This window comes from Phyllobates terribilis, unplaced genomic scaffold (genome assembly GCF_046119375.1).
Source record: "Phyllobates terribilis strain yellow unplaced genomic scaffold, ASM4611937v1 Scaffold_11__3_contigs__length_659146591, whole genome shotgun sequence".
NCBI lineage: Eukaryota > Metazoa > Chordata > Amphibia > Anura > Dendrobatidae > Phyllobates > Phyllobates terribilis.
The window spans coordinates 595160476-595174323 of record NW_027362771.1 but is presented as its reverse complement, the minus strand read 5'-3'; the positions used below and the strand labels follow the sequence as shown (position 1 = coordinate 595174323).

Genomic DNA, 13848 nt, shown 5'->3' with positions numbered 1-13848 from the left:
CCAGACGCAGAAGGTTCTGACCATAATGTAGACCCTCATTCCCAAACTGTAACTCCTGTTGGTGGAGACAATGAGGAAGACGATGATGAGACTCAAATACCTGATTGGAGCGACAACTTTAGTTTTTTGTCAGGGCAGGAACAGGTTGGCTCTGAGGACGACGGGTGTGATAACGCACAGGGTGATGATGATGAGGTTGGAGATCCCACTTACTGTCAACCCACAGTCAGCCAAGAGATGAGGTCAGCAGAGGAGATGGAGGAAGATGCTAGTGACGACGAGGTCAGGTTGCGCCTTCCTGGACAGAGACGTAGTACTGGAAGCACGTCAACAACTGCATCCTCAAACACAACTCTGCCTCTCACCACAAGTCGTGGTGGCTCTTCAGGTCGCATGGGTGCTAAGCCTTGCATAGCCTGGGCATTTTTTCAGATCGATAAAGATGACCCAACTCGTGTTATCTGTAACATTTGTCAGCAAAAGCTAAGTAGAGGCCAAAAAATACATAGTTTGAGTACTTCATGCATGAACCGGCACATGGACATGAAGCATAAGTTGCAGTGGGAAGCTCAGTGTGCTACAATGCGGCCTAGCCGGCCGGGCCAACCACCGTCTGCCATATCTTGTGCATCCGCGGCCTCTTCATCCTCTGTGACTGGGGGGACAGCAGTCACACCTGTTTTGGGGCGCAGACCTGCCACCTCTTTACCCGCAACAGCCAGCGTGATTGGCAGGTTATCATTTTCTTTGGAGGTGGTAACACCAGCTGGTGTTGAGCGCTGTCCGACATCGATAGCACCACCTTTGGATCAAGGCAACCTAACATGTCCGCCTGCATCTTCCTCACATACCGGCAGTTTGCCGGGGACACCCTTATCAACCCCGTCTAAGCACAATAGCCAGCCCTCGGTCCCTCAGATGTGGACAAGTAAAAGACCATTTCCTCCTAGCCATGAGAAAGCTAAGAGGTTGAATTTCACCATCTGCAAGCTCTTGGCTACAGAAATGCTGCCTTTCCGCCTGGTGGACACAGAGGATTTTCGAGACCTTATGTCCATCGCAGTGCCCCAGTACCAGATGCCCAGTCGGCACTACTTCTCAAAGAAAGGTGTGCCTGCGCTCCACCAGCATGTCGCACACAACATCACCGCTTCTTTGAGAAACTCTGTGTGTGACAGGGTGCATTTCACCACAGACACTTGGACGAGTAGGCATGGACAGGGGCGTTACATGTCGCTGACTGGGCACTGGGTAACTATGGTGACAGCAGGACAAGGGGCTGCTGTCCAAGTCTTGCCGTCCCCACGAGTTGTGCGTCAATCCTCTTTATGTCAAAGTTCCTCCACTGCTTCTGCCTCCTCAACCTCCTCTCGGTCTTCCACCTGCACCCAAAGCCTGTCTGGTCATGCCACAAGCTTTCTAACTGCGCAGAAGGGATCCTGCACACCTCCTTACTATGCTGGCAGTAGGGCTCAACGTCATAAGGCGGTTTTTACTTTGAAATGTCTGGGAAATGTGAGTCACACCGCTGAAGAGTTGTGGTCAGCTCTGGAGAACCAATTTCATGAATGGTTGTCTCCACTGGACCTGAAACCAGGGAAGGCCGTGTGCGACAATGCTGCAAACCTGGGTGCGGCCCTTCGCCGGGGCAATGTCACACACGTGCCTTGTATGGCTCACGTGTTGAACCTGGTTGTCCAGCAATTTTTAGCCCACTATCCGAGACTAGATGGCCTTCTGCAGAGGGCACGGTCGCTGTGTGCTCACTTCCGCCGTTCGCATCCCGCAGCTCAGCGACTTACATCTCTACAGAAGTCGTTGGGCCTGCCACTTCACTGGCTAAAATGCGATGTGCCTACCCGGTGGAATTCAAGTCTGCACATGTTGCAGCGACTGTGGCAGCACCGACAAGCCCTGGTGCAATACGTTCTGACGTATAGCCTGGGCCAACGAGATTCAGAGGTGGGGCAAATCACGCTGGAGGAGTGGTCTCATATCAGGGACCTATGCACCCTTCTGCACAGTTTTGAAATGGCGACGAAGATGTTTAGTGCTGACGATGCCATTATCAGCATGACTATTCCGGTGATTTACATGCTGGAGCACATGGTAAACAGAATTCGGAGTCGGGTGGTGGCACAAGAGGAGGTGGAGGAAGTAGAGGAGGAGGAGTTGTATGCGGAAGGGCTAACATCTGCAAGGTCCAGATGGTCGGCAGCACCAAGGCGGCAGGCATGTGAGGGTGGGGAAGATGGTTTTACCAGGGCGCATGGTAGCAGCCAAACTAGTGAGGAAGGTGCAGGAGCCCAGGAAGAAGTGGAGGACGAACTGATGGAAGACTAATCAGATGAGGGAGACCTTGATCACATTTCTGTTGTGCGAGGTTGGGGGGAGAGGACAGAGGAAGGAAGCATGATTGTTACCTCGCCACCAACACAACAGGGACTTGGTGCTCCTGGATGCGCAACACACATGAGTGCCTTCTTGCTGCACTACCTGCAACATGACCCTCGAATTGTGAGAATTAGAAATAATCCTGACTACTGAGTTGCCACACTGTTAGATCCCCGGTACAAAAGTAAATTTGCAGAAATTATTCCTGCCATAGAAAGGGATGCACCCATGCAGGAGTATCAGCAGAGACTGTTGCAGAATCTTACATGTGCTTTTCCACAAAACACCAGTGGTGCACGTAGTGAATCTCACAGTTCCAACTTGCCAACCGTGGGACCGTCAAGTGTTCAGCACTCAAACCGTAACAGAACCACAGTATCTGCTGGTAACATCAATTTTGCGCAATCATTTCACCACTTTTTTAGCCCATCCTTTGCAAGGCCACAGGAGACAAGAAGTCTGACACATAGTCAACGCCTAGAGACGATGGTACAGGAGTATCTCCAAGTAAACATTGAAGCCATGACTGTGTCACTGGACCCTTGCTCTTTTTGGGCTTCCAATCTGGATAAATGGCCGGAGCTAGCCACTTACGCCTTGGAGATCTTGTCATGCCCCGCAGCCAGCGTTCTGTCTGAACGTGTGTTCAGCGCTGCTGGTGGTGTGCTGACAGATAAGCGCACGCGGCTCTCCACTGATAATGTAGACAGACTCACGTTCATAAAGATGAACAAATCATGGATCCGAAATGACTTTTCTACCCCTGTGTCATCCTGGGGAGAGTAAAAGCTTGATGATTGGTTAAAATCACCCTACCAACCGTTTTAAGCTTTCAAATTACTAATCATGTTTATCTGTATCTTGACTGGAAAATATTTTGGGCTTTGTAGCAGTGTGCAGCACTGATCCTATTAGGCCATCTATACTAAGCTCCACCAGATTTAAAATTAATAATAATTTTTAGCTGCATCTAGCCCGGAAAATAATTTTGGGGCTCCGAGATGCGCAAGACACATAAGTGCCTTCTTGCTGCACTACCTGCAACATGACCCTCATATTGTCAGAATTCGAAGTAATCATGACTACTGGGTTGCCACACTCTTAGATCCCCCAAACTTTTCGATCAACCTTTTCATTTTAATAAAGACCAAAAAAATGGTCATTTTTGAAATTATAAGCATTAGCAGGTTATTAGAAACTGAAATCAAACAGTTTTCAACTCAAAACTTTATTCTAGGTGATGTTACATTTTCACATAGGACCCCTTGTTCGAAAGGAGCTTCTGAACTCTCTCGTCCATTGAATTTGTCAGGTTTTGGATGGTTTCTGCTTCAATTGTTTTGCATGAGGACAGAATACCCTCCCAGAGCTGTTGCTTAGATGTGAACTGCCTCCCGCCATCATAGACACTCCTTTTGATGATGCTCCAGAGGTTCTGAATGGGGTAGAGGTCAGGGGAGCATGGGGGTCACACCATAAGTTTGTCCCCTTTTATGCCCATATCAGCCAGAGATGCAGATGTTTTATGTGCAGCATGAGATGGTGCATTATCATGCAGAAAAATGATCTTGCTGTGAAATACACGGTTCTTCTTCTTGAACCATGTCAGGAAGTGCTGTTTGAGAAAATCCACATACATTATGGAGTTCATCTTTAGCGCCTTCAGGGATCCTAAAGGGGCCGACAATCTCTCTCCCCATGATTCCAGCCCAAAACATTACTCCACCTCCTCCTTGTTGGCGCTGTAGCCGTGTTTGCGTGGGGTGTCCATCAACCAGCCATCCTCCACTCCATCCATCTGGTCCATCGAGCGCTGCACGGCACTCATCCGTGAACAAAACAGTTTTGAAATCAGTCTTCATGTAATGTTTGGCCCACTGGAGCCGTTTCTGCTTGTGTGAAGTGGATAGAGGAGGTCGACAGGATGGCATATGCACAGCTGCAAACCTCTGAAGGACCCTGCATCTTGTTGTTCGGGGGACGTTGGAGGCACCAGCAGCTTCAAAAACTTGTCTGCTGCTATGACAAGGCTTTTTTGCCGCTGCTCTTTTAACCTGACGTAATTGCCTGTAGGAAAGAGTCCTCAATTTGCCCTTATTAGCACGCACACGTGTGTACTGTGAATCAGCTACATACTTCTTGATTGCCAAGACACTTCATCCTGATCATCGCACAATGTTGATTGTAGTCATGCCTTGACCTAAACACTCCACAATTTGTTGCTTCTCAGCAGCCGACACATCCTTTTTCTTTCCCATTTTGGCAGAAAATGTAGGCTGCTTAATAATGTGAGACAGCCTTCTTAAGTAGTCTTGCCTTTCATTGGACACACCTGCCAAACTAATTAGCACAGGTGTCTGCAATTGCTTACAGTGATATAAAGAGCCCTGACACACATCACCATCAATGAGTTTAACTGACAAACAAACAAATTCTTCCCTTATCACTCCTAAACACTTTTTGCATAATAATTTGGAACACAGTGTACATGTGCTTTTCCACAAAACACCAGTGGTTCACGTAGTGAATCTTACAGTTCTAACTTGCCAACCGTGGTCTGTATGGAGTTGTTCAATAAAGGGCCCAAAATTAAGATAACATAGATGGGAGAGGTCTCTATGAATAGGAATTCCTAAGTATTTGATACCCTGTGAGGGCCAGGCAAAGGGAAAGTTGGACTGGATGGAATTCTATATGGATTTGGGGAGGGAGACATCGAGGGCCTCAGACTTCGCTGCATTGATTTTAAAATTTGACCATGTAACAAAGTGATCTATTTCAGCCATAACAGCAGGGATGGATATATGTGATTGAGTGATATATACTAGGACATCATCAGCAAATAGAGAGCACTTGGTTTTGAAGTTTAAATGTCCGACTACGCCACCCGTGGATTGCGGTCAGAGTGAACCGCCGCTACAGGGCAGACCGCTGAGGCTGGTGTTGTGGGTGCAGCAGAGCGTAGCATAACTCCCCACGGGAGGAGTATAGCCTCAGGGCAGTGTATGCGGAGGATGGGGGTGATGGTGCAGGGCAGCAGCAGTAACGACACGGAGTCAGTGATGCAGTCCAGGGCCTTTACTCACAGTTCTTATTATCCAGACCACGTCTGCAGGTAACGGCTGCCCACGTCGTACTGTGCTCACCAGGTGAGGGGCTCAGACAACTCCCAGATAACTTTGGAGCGCTTCACAGGACCCCCTTTGTGTGTCCTTTGTCTGGCCTTTCTTACCAACCCTTCTGTCCGGCTGCCTCGGGCCTCCTCTTGGTAAACTTGGCGCCAGTTTCCCTGACCCTATGTGCTGCCCTCCTAGCGGGTGTAGCGAGGGGCTTTGCCACATAAAATGTCACAGCCTCCGGTTTCTAGCTGAGGGTCGTTTCCTGCCTCCACTAGTTTCGGGGACCGGTCTCCCCCTTTGGCCTGACCCCTCCATGCAGGTGGATTCGGGCGTGCGGTGGCGACTCGCCCGTCCGCACCCCTGGGATCCCTTCGTTCCTCGTTCCTGGAGCCTTCTCCGCTCCTCTTCCATCCTTCTCCCTCTTCCAGGCCTGGGCCTCTGTTACTAGGCCCGCCTCCGGAGCAGAGCTCATGAAGAGCCCCTGCTCCCTGCCACTTCTGCTCAGACTTCTCTGCACTGAACTAAGATGGTGCCCACCTTTTATACTCCCTTCTCAATGCACCCAGGAACTGCTTCCTCCCTGCTCCTGCACTACAGGGTTGCCCTTCCTCAGTGTTCCCTCCCCCCACTCCAGCCAGGGACAGGGACTGTCGTGCCCATCTCAGGGGCATATTGGTCGCCCTGCCCCACGGCAATGTGGTGTAATGCATGCAGGTGTCGGGTCCTGATCCACACTCCATCCTTACCTGAGAGTGAGATATCACACCTCTGGGTGAGGTGCAATACCTCTGTAGCAACCGAGCCCTCAGGGTGCTACAGTTCCATTTATCTTCAGCCTAGGTGATGTATTGCGATACAGGGCCGTGATTTTGGCTATAAAAGGGTCCCCTAGACCCCTACCCCAAGCTTTTTAAGAGAATCATATATGGCGTGCCAGGAGACTCTATGGAATGCTTTCTCAGCATCCAACGAGAGTATCTAATTACAAATTTTTAACTGCATCTAGCCCAGGAAATACTTTGTGCCTAGTAGCAGTGTCTGCTAGGCAGCGGATTATCCCGGCTGTTAAGCAAGCTACACCACCTGTAGTTTGGACACTTAATTTTTTCAAAGGAAATGCTTCGGGACCACGGGATACTCAGTGAAGAGCATCAGGAGGCACCCCAAGGCATAGGGGCTGGGACTGGCAGTAGGATGCCTTGCGGTGGACAGCCGAGCTCGATCCTTATAAAAGCTTTTTAACTGCAGCAGCTTTAGTGGACGCTACTGGAGCTGGAATTACCGCGGCTGCTGGCATGAGACTTGCCCTCCAATAGATCCTTGTAAATGGATTTAAAGTGTATTCATTCAAATTAGAGAGACAATTTAAATTAAAAAGCTTAGAGCTGCCTCCACCACAGGGGGGCTCGCTCGACCCACCAGCGGACAGGCACCAGTATTGGGAGAGGGGGGCTGGCCGTCAGGGTTCACCGCGGCTCTGGCACAAACCCGGCGACACGGAGGTGGCACGGGCAGGAGCGGACTGAAAGTGTGGGCTTCTCACTTTTTGGATCTTAGAAGGGCATGACATGCCTATATCTGTGTCTCCCCCTCCTTTTACTCCTCCACCTCTTTTCTTTTCGCATGACTATATGTACTTGTCACTTTTCCATGTGTTAGTTGTGTCTTCTGAGCAGTTTGTCAGCTTTTGGACACCTTTGAAGGTGTTTTCTATGTGTTTCTATGTGTTTTTGTTTGCCTGCCATTGGTTTTAACGGTGTTCGACGAACAGTTCGACGAACAGTTCGGCGAACACACGGGTGTTCGACGAACCGAACCGAACTCGAACACTACGGGGGTGGCTCAACACTAGTCAGGAGGAAGTGCCTTACAGGAAGTGGGTGTGCGGCCATTTTGGGAGAGTAGAGTGAGAGCTGCCAGAGAGAGGATGTGTGGATCTCCATCCAGCACCATCCTTGGGGGTCGTATGACCTGGTGAGACGGAAACCGCTTCAGTAACAGAGGACGTCGTCCCGATCCAGATTCTCCAGCAAGGGAGAAAGTTGTCTCGGAGACCGTTACAGTAAAAAGAGGAGACGAAAGCTCCGGGAACCGGCAACAGTGACGCATACGGAGGGTCTTCCTGCAATGATCTTCAAGTTGCCTTTTTTCTCTGTTTTTTTTGCATTGTGCCAATAGACACAAAGGGAATAAACATGTGTATAACAAAACGTGTAATTGCAATAACTTTATGGGAGAAATAATTGATTTTCTGGAACAATTTCAAGGACGCCAACACTTTCAGCCATGACTGTGACATGATTAGCCCATTAATTTTAATAAACAGCCAGAAGGGAGGTCTTATTCATGACCCTTAAAGGGATATTCCCCCTAAATATATTATGGATAAGGGATAACTTGCTGATCACTGGGAGGTCTGACCACTGGGACACCCAGCAAATCCAATCATGAGGCTCTGTGACCCCACCCTGAGTAGAGCAGAGGCGCACATGTGCAGTCTCCATTTCATTTATTGTCTATGGGGCTCCTGAGCACAGCCCTCAGGCATTTCCATCAGTCCCGTAGACAATAAGTGGAGCAGGGGCCGCTAGTCCATTCAAGACAGGGTTCCATAGACTCGTCCTCATGATCACTGGGGGGACCCCATGGTTGGACCCACAGTAATCAGCTGGGTAGAAGATAAAACCCTCTAATGACCCATTGACCCATTTTAAATCTACCCCCAAGCCGCCTTAGCGTGGCAATACAATGGACATGAATGCTGTACCCATAACACTTACCTGAAGGAATTACATCAACCGTGAAGTCACATAATGGTCCATGAAAAAACGCATGACAAATACATTTAATACCATCAAAGATTCCTCCATTCATACATACAACTAAATGGGAGAAAAAGAGAAAATATTATGTTGAGACCATTTATAAAGCGTAGCTGGCCAGTAAAGATCTAAAAGAAGAAAAATAATGACATGGCCCCCTTGTTCACCTGATCTGAACCCCATAGCGAACCTGTGGTCCATCATAAAATGTGAGATCTACAGGGAGGGAAAACAGTACACCTCTCGGAACAGTGTCTGGAAGGCTGTGGTGGCTGCTGCACGCAATGTTGCTCGAAAACAGATCAAGCAACTGACAGAATCTATGGATGGAAGGCTGTTGAGTGTCATCATAAAGAAAGGTGGCTATATTGATCACTAATTAGGGCAGATTAGGCAGCTCAACGGTATTACTGTAGACAAACCTTTGTATTCTGTGACTAATGGAGAAATTTCTGCTTAACAGCACATCATGTGGCCAGGACTGGTATTGCAATAAATTACATGAATATTTTCAGTCATTAGAGAACGTGCGCGTGAATCTTGCAAAAATAAAATTTAGCACATTACCGCTATGACATCAGTACAGCTGGTGTACCAGCAAAGCCGCTAGCAAATGGCTCCTTTTTTATATGGACTTTTTATTTTAAAGTAACATTTCTTCACCCCCTTAGAGCCCAGAACAGTGAAAAGGTCATTATCTCCTCAGCCACCTTACATTTAGAGCACTTGCACGGCTTGAGCTCAGGAGCTACTGCTGCAATGGCTGAGATCAAAGCTAGCTCAGATCCCAGCTGTTTAACCCCCTAGATGTGGATGTGAGCAGTGATTGTGGCATCTAAGTGGTTAGAGAGAAGGATGTTGTTCCTTTAATCTCCCTGGGAGCTGATTCTGTAAGGTTGCAGTCGGACAAGTTCTGGATGGAGTGCATGTGTCACTGAAGTGCCTAGCCTTGGTGATGTGAAACCCAGAGAGTTGGCTCCAGCACAGATAGTGCTGATAGGTATTTTAATGGGTTTGGATTTGGGTCCGGGTTTTAGGAACGGTCACTAGAGCTGGGTGGCATTGGCCGTGCCTATAGCTCTAGTTCCAGGCCTTGGAATGGCCTATTTAAGTCAACCCAGCTGAATCATTTAAGGTCTGTGTGTGGGAGGAGAGAAGGACTCTAAAGGTGGTTAATCTCTACCAGAGACTGAAAGTGTAGACATTATCCTGAGCTGGTAAGCCCATATTTGATGGTGCATAAACTATATATTTTTTTTATGTTATACCTTTGTGCCCGCATTCTCCACCAATTGTGAGGATTCACTTACTTCCTAGCAGTGATTCCTGCATACAAAGTCAATGTGGTCGTGTCCAAACAGATGAAGTTTATTGTGGTCATAAACTTCAGCAAAATCAAAACAAAAGAGCGTCTTCAGGGTACAAAGTTATAACCTGAAAAAATAAACAGTTTATGCACCAGAAAATATGAACTCACCCCCTCAGGTTAAACTCTGGCAGAAACTAATCACCATTAGAGTCCTTCCCTCCTCTCATGCAGTTAACTGCCTTAAATGGGCCATTTCAAGGCCTGAAACTGGAGATATTGGAGCTGCCTGCCTTAAATAGGCCATTCTAAGGCCTGGGACTGGAGGTATGGGAACAGTCAGTCCCATCCAGCTCTAGTAGCCGTTTGTCATGGGTGTGTCAGGTTTGACAGACAATCATTCTGGATCCGGCTGTAGAAGGTTGCTGTGCTTGGCCTTGCAGACATCTTCTTGATCCTTTCATCATCCCTCTCTCTCTAGGACCCAGTGGTGATCTCCACCTTCTGCTGCTAATTGACACACCCTTGCTGGATCTTTATATAAACTCAGTTTCTCCAGAGAGTTGCTGGTAATAGAGTTAATTCCTCTGTTCAGGTCTGAAATTCTAGCAGCTGGCTAGATTCTCCTTGGAGTTCCTTTTTGGATTGTAGTTGTGTGACATGCAGAAGTAGTGCTGTTGCTTCCAAAGCATCCAGCAACTATGCCAAATAACACAAGCACAGGAGACATGAAGTCTTGTGCTTCAGAAGCATCCAGCAACTAGAGGGGTTAACACAGTCACAGGAGACAGGGAGTGTTTTAGCAGAGCCCCTGGGGGATTGTGGGGAACTTGTTATTGTAGTCTGGCTGAAGCCGAAGAGAAATGTGGTGTGTTATCTGAAACTGAACAGGATTCAGATCAAGAGAGAAACTAAACACAGGTCAGATAAACTCCCTGAACTAACAGTGCAGAGTATTATCTGGCAGGAAGATAAGGACTGGAAGGAATTGTGTCACAGGGATCATTTCCCTCATCAAACCCTCTGCCCCTCCATCTCCATGCAGGATAAAGAATGCTGTGTACTATTGTGTCCTTGTGAAGGAAAAGCCTGTGGTTGTGTATGCATAGAAGTGTGCTGCTAAGAGATCTAATCTATGCTGAATTGTGCTACTGAAGAGACTGTAATACTGTGCCTTGTGAAGAAACTACTGTATTGTTACTGGAGCCAGTTGCTCAAGAAACTCAGACTGTACTGTAATGAAGATTGTTGCTGTAATATCCCTGAATTGCACTGACCATGCTTCAGATTAAATTCACTGTTAAACTGTTGAAAAAGACTCTTGTCAGATGTGTCTGGTCAGCAATTGAATCTATTAAGTGCCTGAGAGAAGCTGCAGCACATGGTCTATGGTCGCCCTGAGTAATGGTTCCCCCAGGATTCCAAATAATTCATGAAACCCGTCTTGCCCTATCTGAACCTAGCGGCGTGCGTGTAACAGTTGTTATCTCTCTGGTGTCTTCTCAAAGCTAAGTGCATCCCCTTGTATGTTTCCCCTGTTTGTCTTCAGTTGCGGTGGTGTTATGATCTGCTACAGGGACTAAGGAAAGACAGGAGATCTGTCCCTACAATAGAACTAAACTAGATCCCTACGATGTAACGGGGAACCTGATCCTGCGATCAGACCCGCTAAAGTCCTCGGCTAATCTGTACGAAGACCTATAGATGTGAGGGAGGGATCCCTACAAGAACTAGGGACTGGGATAAGTTTGGACACCTCCTAGCAGAAATAGTAGCAGTCAAAGACAAACACACAACAAAAAGCATAGAGGTCAGAAGACCTAGCAAAACTAACAGAGAACGGCAACAGAGCACCAAGCTAGCTCAAGAGTAGTAAATACAATGAAGTCCAGCAAGGCCAGGAGGGCGGAGCCGGATTAAATAGGCAAAAATGGTCATGTGACCAGCAAACTAAAAAAAACCTAACAGGAGAGTTCTAACAGTACCCCCTCTTCTAAGAGGATCCTCCGGATCCCCTAGGCCCAGGCTTACCAGGAAACCTCCTGTGAAAAGCTCTGACAAGTCTGGAAGCAGAAACATCATCCGCCCTCACCCATGAGTTATCCTCAGGTCCGAAACCCTTCCAAGCGACGAGATACTGCAAACTCCCTCTATACCGTCTAGAATTTAGGATGCGGGAAATTTCATATTCCCCGTCCTCCACCACCGGAGGAACAGTGGCAGAGGCGTCACCATCCGACACATCAGTTTTTTTCAACAGAGAAACATGAAACACCGGGTTAATCTTTCAGGACGTAGGAACCTCCAACCTAACAGCAGATTGGTTAACTATCTGAAGCACCTTAAAGGGCCCTACGAACTTGGGACCCAATTTTTTAGAAGGAATCCTCAATCGCAGATTCTTAGAGGACAACCAAACCATGTCACCAACAGCAAACAAAAACTCTTGCCGTTTCCTATCAAAGTACCTCTTAGATTTTTTGTTAGTCTCCTGAAGATTACCACGCACATCCATCCAAACTCTCTCCAAATCACCGGAAAACTCTCCTCCAGCAGAAGAGGATGTATGGTTGTTAAGAGCAAATTCAGCAAGTGGCAGAAACTCAGACCACCCCTATTGATTGTCTGCCACAAAACAACGCAAGAACTGCTCAACATCCTGGTTCTTCCTTTCTGTCTGGCCATTAGACTCAGGATGATATCCGGATGAAAACGACAAATGAACTCCCAACCTGTCACAAAAGGCACGCCAAAAACGAGCCACGAACTGAGGTCCCCTATCAGAAACAATGTCAGTAGGAACACCATGTAGTCTGACAATTTCCTTGACAAAGGCCTTAGCGAGTGTCTTAGCGCAAGGCAGTTTGATGAAGGGAACCAAGTGACACATCTTGCTAAAACGGTCCACGACCACCCAGATGACCGTGAAACCTTCAGAGGGGGGAAGGTCAGTAATAAAGTCCATAGCCAGATGTGTCCAAGGTGCACTAGGAACCTCCAGAGGGCAAAGCAACCCCGCAGCAGGAGCATGCAAAGACTTGGATCTAGCACACACAGTACATTGGCGCACCCACTTAATGACTTCCTTCTGCCATCCAGGCCACCAAAAACTGCGACCCACAAGTCTCTTGGTCTCAGAAATTCCTGGATGTCCTGCCAACCGAGACTCATGACACTCAAACAAATCTCTCCTAAAGGTCCTAGGCACAAACAACCTCCCATGGGGAGTGTTAGATGGGGCATTCTCCTGAGCTTTAAGAATCTCATCCTCCAAAACGGAGTCCAAAGCAGCAATCACAACACCTTCTTGTAAAATGCTCTCCTCTTCCTCCTCAACACCGACCATGGGAGAAAAGCTGCGAGACAAAGCATCCGCTTTAACATTCTTGGTACCCGGGATGTAAGTAACGGAAAAATTAAACCGCGAGAAAAAAAGTGCCACCTAGCCTGACGGGCATTCAAGCGCTTGGCAGCATCAAGATAGATCAGATTTTTATGATCAGTGAAAACCTGAATGGGAAATTCAGCACCTTCCAAGAGGTGACGCCAGTGTTCAAATGCGAGTTTAATAGCCAGCAATTCTCGATTACCAATATCGTAATTAAGTTCAGTCTCAGAAAATTTTTTTGAAAAAAAGGCACAGGGATGTACTCCATCCTTGTTTTCCTGAGACAACACCGCACCGACCCCCACAGAAGAAGCATCAACCTCAACCAAAAACGGCTTAGTCACATCAGGCTGCATAAGGATGGGGGCAGAGCTGAACCTCTCCTTTAGAAACACAAAAGCTTCAATGGCCTCAGAAGACCACTGAACCGCATTAGCACCTTTCCTGGTGAGATCGGTCAGCGGTTTGACAATAATAGAAATTTTTTTTACGAATTTTCTGTAATAATTGGCGAAACCCAAAAACCTCTGTATCGATTTCAAACCAATAGGCCTAGGCCATTCCTGCACAGCTTGAACTTTAACCGGATCCATCTCAAAACCTTCACTGGAGATAATGTAGCCCAAAAAACTAATTCTCTGTACAGCGAACTCACATTTCTCCAGCTTAGCAAAAAGCGAATTGTCCATTAATAACTGTAAAACCTCACGTATGAGACTCCAGATCAGGCGAATAAATCAGAATGTCATCCAAATACACAACCACATTTTTGCCGATTAAAGGTCTAAGGATGTCATTAATAAGATTCTGAAAAAATGC

The 13848-nt window shown here is 47.5% G+C and overlaps 1 protein-coding gene across 1 annotated transcript in view; it reads right to left on the bottom strand.

Annotated features, from left to right (window-relative positions):
- LOC141165386 (mucin-3A-like) overlaps window positions 1-13848 on the bottom strand; it is a 50355-nt gene that overhangs the window by 23730 nt on the left and 12777 nt on the right. The window contains exon 3 of the mRNA XM_073650977.1: window positions 8294-8395. Coding sequence (XP_073507078.1) covers window positions 8294-8387 — 94 coding nt within the window. The 5' untranslated portion in view covers window positions 8388-8395. The remainder of the gene's footprint in view (window positions 1-8293; window positions 8396-13848) is intronic.